Below are 10,427 nucleotides of genomic sequence, written 5' to 3' on the forward strand. Positions count from 1 at the left end.
TTAAGGAGGTCACACAATATGAAAACAAGAGGTTTTGCTTTTCAGTTTGCAATGCATTCCACATGTCACCATGGAAAAGTAATGCCATGTGTACACTGGATTTCTCATTTCTTCATCTTCTAAGCCGCTTATCCTTCTGGGTCACGGGGGGAGCTGGAGCCCATCCCAGCAGTCATTTGGTGAAAGGCAGGATACACCCTGGAAAGGTCACCAGTGTAAAGGGCAACAGGCATTTTCAAATTATGTCAAAAACTGAAAAACGACAAAAATGGAGATATAGGTTTTCGTCCGACAGCAGCGACATGCTGCCGGAGTTATGTGTTTTGAACAATCTGTAATAATGTATAGGAAACCAAATTGGCCTTGTGATATATGTTTTCGTACAGCTTCCTCCATCAAACAGTCTTCTGTTGAAAACAGCTTTTCATGCAGTATTAAATGAGTTACAGGGAATGGAAAGAACCAAAGCACAATCACTGTCCTTTACCAATACCATCTCGCAATGAACATTGTAATTGTGAGGTGGGTTGGTGCACTGGGTGGGTGTGGTGAGTTGGTGCACTTTGTGCCCTCGTAAACAAATTCACAAAGGCCTTAAATACATCTTACATACGGCTACAGAGTAATATTTAATTGCACTGCAGCATGGGACTCATTACTTTGTGATGTCTGTATCAACTCTTTTAACGCACTGAGAAGAATCAAGTGAGAAGAGACTTTCAGAGTGAAGAGACACAAGTGCGTTCTACATCATACTTTATTGTAGCGGTGTCTTTGGCCTATGGACATTTATTACAAGATTATTGATATAAATGATTTTATACAAACAAGGAAAAAATGAACATGTTCATGCAGTAATTACAGTGGAGAACTACAACAAAAACAAGCCTAAAAAGTAAGAGATGATTTGCCCATGATTTACCCTTACTGGTTAATGTAAAAGAGATAATTATGTAACTGTCATTATGTCTTTCCATCAAATGTAAAGCAAATTAAAAAGAAGAAAGTCTTTAAAAAAAAGAAAAAAGTTTACCTAGTTAAGATTTTAAAGTTAAATATACATATAATATCACACATTGATCAGTACTCTAAACTTGACAGTAATCTGCCAGTACTTTTATTTCAATAAGTAAGATATGGCCAGACATGAATCTTGTTTTTCTGATGATTGTTGCTTGTATCATGCTCAGGTGAGAGAACTTGTTTTGTTTTTTTCAGGTTCCCAAATGCAAATTTTGCTAATATTGTCTGCATGTTTTTGTAATGGGAGAACATAGTCATATGTGAAACTTTGAACACCTCTATAATGCCATCTTGTTTTTTTTTTTTTGTAAGTGAAAATAAGTTACATTTTCCTCTACAGGGAATGCACTTAAAAATTTTCTGGAAGTTTTTGTTTTCAATAGGCTTAATGCACAACTTCTATTTATTATAAAAAAATAAATACAAATTATACAATGTGCTAGATCTCTTGCACAGGCCACATTTTATGGTTTACTTTTTTCCATCATGTTAAATTCAGCAAATAAACAGTCCTTGAGTGTTAGAATGAGCAGAAATGTGTTCTGTGTAGAGGATGTGTTAACTTACAGTATATAACACCAATATGAGATTGTTTGACATCCCATTCCAAAACCATGGGCATTAATATGAAATTTGGCCTCCCTTTGCAGCTATAACAGCCTCCATTATTTTGAGAGGGCTTTCTACACTTTTGGAGAGTGTTTGTGGAAATTTGAGCTCATTCAGTCAAAAGAGCATTTGTGAGGTCAGACACTGATATTGGACAAGAAGGCCTGGCCAACATGACGTTCCAATTCATCCCAATTTTTGTTGTTTTTTTAAGGTTTAATTCAGAGTTCATTTACAGTTTGTTAATTTCAAATGTGTGGGTGGGGATGGACACAGGGGGCCTGGATTATTTCACAACCTCTGTTACAGGCACATATGTCCTTTGTAAATATCTTGAATGTATCATGTTATACAGACAAAGGGATGTTATCAAAAATAAAAAAAAAATCTTGACAGGAGTTCAGTACAGGCTAAATAACCAGAGCTGATTGCAATCTTTTTACCCCAAACCTCAGAGAGCCCAGTACACTTGTTAATGCAGATCAATATTAACCTTCTGCTTTGGATCTTTATCACTGTTACACACAATCATTCGATGCATTCTAGTTTTTACTGGTCTTTTTTGCATCGGACAAACTGAAATATCTGTTTACAGAATCAGCTCTTGCCTGTGCTTCAGGTTTAATTTCCCTCAGTTCCTTCAGTTTCTGAACCCAGTCATGATCTCCCGTTTCCTCAGCTCTAGGGATTAAAAAGTCCAGGGACTTAATAATGAAGGCGGAGTCTGGTTTTAAGGCAATCTGAGACAGATCCATTATGGTGATGCAGGCCTCTTCCAACAGTTGGGTCTTTTCTATTTCAATCTCGCTCAGTTCTTCTTTCAGTCTGTCTTCTACACTCATTTCCTTCTTTTTCTGTTTCTTGTTCCTTTCATGGTCCTTTTTGACATTCACAAATGACAATGAGCCTAGACTGATATCTTCTGCTGACTCATCAGCTCTCTCATATTGTTTTATCAGGTCAGTATACGTCATTTTGATCTCTTCCCTCTTTATAACATATTTCTTGTTCTCTCTGATGTGTTTACTGTGGTGACACTTCCCTGAACACACAGTGCAGCGCCCATCTTTCATGACTTCACACCATGCAGGGTTGAAGGCACACCAGCAGCTGTACTCGTGACAGTTCTCCTGACAGACGGAGCAACAGGTTGCCTTTCTGTCCCACCATGAAGCGTTTTCAATGGTCACTTTTTCTTTGTGACTCCTGGTGACAGTAAAAGAAAAGTTTTCATTTCTCTCAATGTTTTCCTGGTTTTGTTTGAGGGCTTCCTGAATCTGAGTCAGTTCTACATGTTTGAGCTCCTTGAATTCAATGCGTTCCTCCAGATTAGAAACACAGGCTTTCAGTCGTTTGTTCTCTGTCAGAACTCTTTCTGTCTTTGCTAAGCTTTTTCTGATCTGGTCTTCCAGAGATGTGAAGAAATCTCTTAAACTTTCCTCTGTGAGCTCCCAGGCATAATGATATAATCTCTGACCTCTCATGGTCTGCTCAGCTTGACGATTGTTGAATAAGAAATAAACAGGATCAGATCCGTTTTCTTTCCTGCAAGGAATCTTCGCTTTCTTGACGGCATTAATGACATTTGTTGGGGTTCCTCCATCTGAGTGTGTCATAAAAATCACAATGTTCTCCTCTATGTCTTCACCAAATAGAGACAGAATTGCATCAAATATGTAATGCTCCTTGTCAGAGAGACGATTCTCAGTTGCTTTCACTACCAGACACACTGCATCTATTTCCTTCACTCCAGTGTCTTTTTCAAATAGTTTCAACAAGTTTTCCGCAATCTTCTTGTCATATTCTGGCCCTCTGGTGTCTCCATAACCTGGAGTGTCAATGATGGTAACTGCGATAGGGTTGCCCTGGACAGAGACCTCATAGACTGTGACTGCAGTTGTTTGAGTTTGTGATTGATCTGCTGTTTCTGCTGTTCCAGGTTCAGTTTGATTCACTCCTTCTTCTTCTGTGATCTCAAACCAAACATCATCATTGATCTTCACTCCCAGTATGTAATTCACTATGGCGTTGATCAGAGTGGTTTTGCCTGTTCCAGTTTGTCCCACCATCAGAATGATTTTGTTTTTCATGTTCATGTCTCGCCGACCAAATGTCCATTTTCTGATTTCACCACTCTCATCTACATCACTTCTGGTTGTAAGTAGACGATATCGTGCTGGTTTTCCTTCACTGATTAACTGACTGTTCTGAATTAAGTCACTGATGCTCAAAGACGTGTCTTGTGATCTGCTGAATTCAAAAAAAGAGATACAGTTTATTAAGAGAAAATGATGTGTTTACATTGTTTCACAGTTGTTATTTCATATTGAACAGAACTTAATTCTTGATAAAAAATTATTCTTGATTAAAATGTGCAGAAGTGTGTTCTCTGTAAAGGATGTGTTAACTTGCTTTCACTCAGCTCTCAAATAGAAAACAATGCATGGTACTGGGTAACCACAAATAAGTGGTGGACGAAGTACACAAATCATGTACTTGAGTTAAAGTAGAGATACCCAAGGTAAAATATTACTCCAGTAAAAGTAGAAGTTCCTCCCTTTAGACCTCCACTTGAGTATTTGCCTTCAAATGTACTTAAGTATCGAAAGTGAAAGTACTTAAAGATGAATGATGACTCTAATGTCCTATTATCATTTTTATAACAAGACTCTTGCTTTATCAACTCATTTTAGGTGAAAATACTCCAGTGTCACTCTTGGTAAACCAGTCTTTTAATAGAATGTCATTAATTAGTGATGCTGATGTCTATTCAAATTATCATAAGCACAAAACACTGAAGGCAAACAGTTTCCATTAGGTAGAACCGAGTGGCTCTGAAATCACTTTCTGCGAACAAGCAAAGTTTCAGTTTAAGATTTATTTGCAACTTAGTTCAAACAAAGTTTATATTTACTAAAAAATTTACTATAAAATGAAACAGTGTTCGTATATAAATTCAGAAAAAAGACCCGTCAGTCACAACTGCATGTGTGTACATATTTCTATATTGTGGTCTATTTACACAAAGTTAGGTTAGTTCATCATTTATGTTGAATAGACACTCCCAAACTTTTACGCTGCTGCACTGACGTTGAACCGTGTGCTTGCACTGGGTCGGTATGACCAACAGCTCAAAACAAGCTCAAAACAAAGTGACCGCTGTGCCCTGATTGGTGTTCTTGCTTTGCGCTTCTTACATTTTGACATGTTACATTTTTATACACACATGAGCCAAAAGGAATGACCGATTTCGCATAATGTAGTGGAGTAAAAAGCAAGATATCTGACTTTGAAATGTAGTGGAGTGAAAGTAAAAAGTCACCAAAAATGGAAATACTTCAGTTCACTTCAAGTATAGTAACGAATTACATTTACTTCATTACCGTCCACCACTGCCAAAAATCAGATCAACTTACATAATCAAAGTCCCACAAGGCTCAATCCTGGGTCCAGTTTTATTTTAAAATTACATTAGTGATCTCACTGCCTAAGCCTTAGACTACAAAGTGCACTTGTATGCAGATGACATAATTTTATACTGTTCTGTGGAATCTGCTCATGCAGCAATAGACAAACTCCAGTACTCATTTAACGCCTTACAGAATTCTCTGTACAAGCACAAATTAGTTTTAAATGCTGAGAAAACTAAGTATATGCCGTTCTCCAGATCAGTAAATGCAGACAGAGGCTCGGATTCCTATATCTAAATAAATCCTGTCTGCCTGTATATGTCAGAAAAGCCTTATCATCAGTACTGGACTACATTGATATAGTCTATAAACATGCATCTGCCAGTGCCCTCAAACCACTGGACGCAATCTATCACTCCACTTTGTGAAAGTCTGGGAAAATCTGCTTTTAGCAGCAGAGCACCAGCTGGATTCTTCATTGCAGGAGTCTCTAAAACTCATTCGCTGGCGTCACTCAGTCATTTTAGACTTTTAGTCTCTAACCACCTTCAGACATCCTGGAACTGTTTTAGTTGAGTTTATCTTTTCCTTTCTCCTTTTTATTTATTTATTTACAAACCCAATTGCAAAAACTTGGGACGCTGTGTAAAATGTAAATAAATGTAAATAAAAACAGAATGCAATGATTTTCACATCTCACAGACCCATATTTTATTCACAATATGTTGTGAAAGTGAGACATTTTACCATTTCATGAAAACCATTAACTCATTTATAACTTGATGGCAGCAACGCATCTCAAAAAAGTTGGGACAGGGACAACAAAAGGCTGGAAAAGTAACCAACTTAGTTTAACTAAGCAGACAGAATCCAAATGTTAAACCTCATCAAATGTGTTTACTTACCTGTGAGCCATAATGATGACGATGGTGTAGTTTAATACAGACGTCTCAGAAGACTCACAGCTGAATGACCTGTTAACGTCCATTAGACAAAGCATATGAAAAAACAGAGTCAATGTATTCAGATTAGTCATCAACACAATTGAGTTACAGTCTCTGGTTACTAATGCAAATAATAATGAAAATAATAACAGTATGTTATTTTTCAAGATGCATATCAAACAAACTTCATATCTGTCAAGCATTTTTCTGGAAAGATGTTTTTCTTGAATATATATGCTACTCTGTATAGCTCTACTAATATCAACATCACATAACATTTTTCTTACCAAGCAAAGTGACAGTGAAAATGCAATTTCAACATACCTGTGTTGTGATAATGCTCCTCTATCAGGGATAATATGCTGATATTTCAATTTCTCTGTTAGTTTAAAATATAATACTTTGAAACATGTTGATGTTTTATTCAGAAATCCTTAACCAGCAGAACTTCTTTGTTAACTGATGAAAGGCTCCAGTGTAACTGAGGTAGAGTCATAAGTCATTTGGAGGAAGGGGACACAGTCAGCACTCCAGCCAATGAAATCTGCTGTTTAAGCTGTGGCTAGACATAAAACCATATAAGGTTATATACAATGTTGGGTGCATGTATATTAGTTGTTCCTGTGGCCTCTTAAACTTTTGAACATGCAAATATCACATGGATTTAGTAATAATTTATACTCAATTGCTTTTTTCATAATGCTACTAAAATAATATGCAAATTGTTGCAGCATTAACAGCCATCAACTGCCTGAGGTTAAAGAAGTCACTCAAACCACTTCCTTCACTCTCATTTGTGAAAACATCACATGGTTTGTATGCAGTTATCCACTTTCCCACACTCGCAGGATGATGGTTAAACCATAGTAGACTTCATTTAAATTTCAGTGACTTATTTCATAGATTTTACAGCTAAATAACAAAGCATGCGCTTAGCATTTCCAAATACTGCATCATTGTTTCTGTGCAAGCTTTAACACAGCCATGTTTACAAATCCTGGAATAACTCAGTACACATTGATTTCAAATGTGCTGGTCAAACACTGCACATGTCCAACTGTCCAACTGTCCATTTTCTGTCTTTGCCTTTTTCGTCTAGATTACTTCAGGTTGGCCCTCACTGATTAACTGACCGCTCTGGATTAAATCACTGACAGTCCAAGACGTCTCTTGTGATCTGCTAAATCCAATGAAGAGATACATTTTATGACAATTTGTGTTCACACTGTTCCTCAACTGCTTCCGCCAGCACTGAACTTTATTATTTAAAAAGAAGCATTTCTTTCATCTGTTCTGGGTTAAAATTGCTTTTTGCTGCCACTTAAGTGTGCAAAAAGCTATGTTCACAGAGCACATGAGGCTTTACTTTCAATAATTTGTCAATAGCTTCTTTTTCCAATTATCATTTTGTTTAACTGTCTAAGCAAACTGACATCAAATTTAAAAATGTCAGTTGTTTTTTTCCCCTCATTTGTTTACTCACCTGTGTGCCCTGAAGTTCATCTGCTGGTGTTTGATACAAAGAATAAGATGTTGGCCAGCTGAGAAACCTACTAACAATTTTAAAATGTAGATTTCATGTTCTGAAATATGTTGAAGAACATATTAAAAATATATTTTCAGTTTTTTTAACAATGCAAAAAATAGTTTCTGAATTCACATTAATAATAATTAATGTGATAATAATAATAATAATAAAAATAATAATAATAATGATAATAATAATAATAATAATAATAATAATATAATTAATAATAATAATAATAATAATAATAATGGTCTGGTGAAATGTTAAAAGATATCCTTTAACACAGTGTTTCTTAACCCTGGTCCTCGAGGCCACTGTCCTGCACATTTTAGTGCTTTTTTTGCTGTAACACATCCACAACAACTCAACAGACCCTTTTCACAAGAAACGGAAGTGAGTAAACTGGGTAAAACCAGTTCTGCTGTTGCCTTACGGACAGTTATTAACCTCAGAAATACAGGCGTTCCTATCACTTCAGCTCACCACAGAAAGGCGTGTCACTTTATCTTTGTCATAGTTACCAAGAATGGAATTGGTGAACCAAACACACAACAATGTGGGCGTCCAAACTAAATAAAGAATATAAACGCTTCATGGAAAAATTCCTTCACAGCTATCAGGGTACATTAATATCAGCCAGCTGACATCTTCAGAGTGATAAACTAATGGGTGGTGAAAATAACTAACCAAAACGCTGGATCAGCCACATTAGCTGGAGATGTTGAAGCAGCTTGCTAACAATAAACTAGTTAGCAAAGAGCTAAACATGCACACATACCGGCGTGTCGGGTCGTCAGGGTCTGTAGCACCACAAACACCGGAATGAACATCTACTCCCCGCTGAGCGCTCGATCTCTCAGACACCGACAGCTTTAGAGGGAGAAAATGAAAACTGTTCCTCTGAAAGCGGCTGTAGCAGCAACTTTAAGGCACAAACTGCATTCAGCGTAACGTTAGTCAGCAGCGCTGAAATGCAGACAGAGTTTATTCCTTTATTAACAGCACAAACCCATTTTCCTCTGCTCATCAGCTGACAAACCAATGAAACTGAGCTAAGACTGTTTTTGCTTCAGGCTCGAACACTTAAGTCAGCTGTACATTCTCTACATGTCATCGTGGTTATGGTTATTGCTTCAGTGGAAGCAGTGTTACCTTCAACGACTACTTCCAACAGAATAAATACGGAAATGTGAAAAGGGCCTATAATGGGCTGGTAATGAGCTGATTAGTTGGATTAGAGTTGGGAGCAGAGAAAACACTAAAAAGTGCCGAGCAGTGGGCCTCCAGGACCAGAGCTGAGAAACACTGCTTTAACATGCCTGTCTTATAGGAATGGCCCCCTAGGAGTAAAATGAAGAATGACTGTTAATCCTACAGTGATTTAGTCTAAAATATAAAGAATGTAAAGACTTACACAGCCAAATAAGAACAGCTTAATTTACGGCTCATAGCAGGTGTATAAATGACAAAGGTGGGAAGTGGCACTCCAGCTAACGAAATTTGCCTCGCAAGTCGGAGTTAGATACAAGTTATATTCAGTATCTATTTGTGTGTGTTTCTGCTTTCCTCATTAGGACTCTAGGATCTAAACATATAAAATATCACGTTGATTTGTTGAATTCAGCTGTAGCAAAAAATGTACTTAATTGCTAATGTTTTTATTCATGAAAAAAAAAAATCAGAAGACTTCTGTAGTCAGTAATACCCACATTTTCGTGGAACACTTTGCTGAGCTCTTCAGTTAAAAGTTTGGGTACAATTTGTTCTTTCAGACACTGGAATAGTTTTCCAGAGGAAGGAATTTGTGGTGATTCGATATCAGCATAGTGGTGTTTGCAGATTTTCCCAGGCGCCAGGATTACCAGAAACCCCTCAAGAAAGCTAAGGTAACCTGAGCTGCTTTTTATTGTGTTGACTCAGTTATGAAAAGCTAGATAAACCTTTTTTTAGTAAAGCTCTGGTAAGAAATTCAGTCTGTCTGAGTCTTAACTCTGTACTGTTAAGGCTTTTACAGACTGAGCGTGATTTATTTGTGCCACTGGTTCAGGTGTCAATAAATGAATCCAAGCATGTGTATAACTGATGTTATCTTGCATACTACATGCAATTTTTGGATCTTTGCCATCTTTGTGAGCTTTCGCTGGTGTTTCACTAATGTTATGATACTCTTACAACAGTCTCAAAATGAGAAATATAGGTATATTGAAGAGATCATTTAAGATGATTTAACTCGCCAAGTCATCTTTTGCATTGTACACAGTTTAGGAGGCCAGAGCCTTAATTAATTTGAAAAACATGCATTCAGATGGCCTCATTCCTGTCTTTTGTCCAGATCCCCACAATCACTAAGTCCACCCCTGCTAATGTGTGTCTCATTCTGTAGAGTGTAATGGTTGTAGTGTCAATTATGTGTTATATAGTTATGTTTTTTACTGTATTCAGTGGTTCATGCCTTTAACTATGCATTTTAGGTCAACAAGTTTTCAGCTCCAGTGAGAAACCCAATGAGACGTGTAGGGATTTTTGTCCATGGTGATCAACCATACACAGCAGACACAGCACATATTTGAGAAATGATGAAAAATGAATTTGTCATCACCCACGTATCTATGATCCTCTCAGGTTGATAACTTCACAGCTTTTATGTGGTGAATGCACTAGCCACTTATTTTCATTGCAGTGTTCAACAAATGAAGAAGCATTCACTCCATAAGGGCGTTTTCTACCGCACATTCAAAAACAAGACTGAGTTTTAGGGATTTACTAAGTGAAGGCAGAGGTTTCTCAGGAAGATTCAGGCAAAAAGACACAGCCCAGCCTACCAATGCAAAGAAATCCATGACACGGTTTCTTTTCCACGAAAAAAGACATAACAGCTCAGAGTTTGAAAGTGAGTTTTTCATTCATTTTATC

General features: G+C 37.1%; 1 protein-coding gene across 1 annotated transcript; it reads right to left on the minus strand.

The window, feature by feature from the left end:
* Positions 1–1,517: 1,517 nt before the first annotated feature.
* Positions 1,518–6,325, minus strand: LOC118803031. The gene is made up of 3 exons (XM_036563524.1): positions 6,311–6,325; positions 5,948–6,016; positions 1,518–3,879 (listed from the first exon to the last, which is right to left on the minus strand). The coding sequence occupies exons 2-3, from the start codon at positions 5,956–5,958 to the stop codon at positions 2,175–2,177; spliced, it is 1,716 nt and encodes a 571-aa protein (XP_036419417.1). The 5' UTR covers positions 5,959–6,016; positions 6,311–6,325; the 3' UTR covers positions 1,518–2,174.
* Between the last annotated feature and the right edge of the window lie 4,102 nt (positions 6,326–10,427).

Source organism: Colossoma macropomum, unplaced genomic scaffold, assembly GCF_904425465.1.
Source record: "Colossoma macropomum unplaced genomic scaffold, Colossoma_macropomum, whole genome shotgun sequence".
NCBI lineage: Eukaryota > Metazoa > Chordata > Actinopteri > Characiformes > Serrasalmidae > Colossoma > Colossoma macropomum.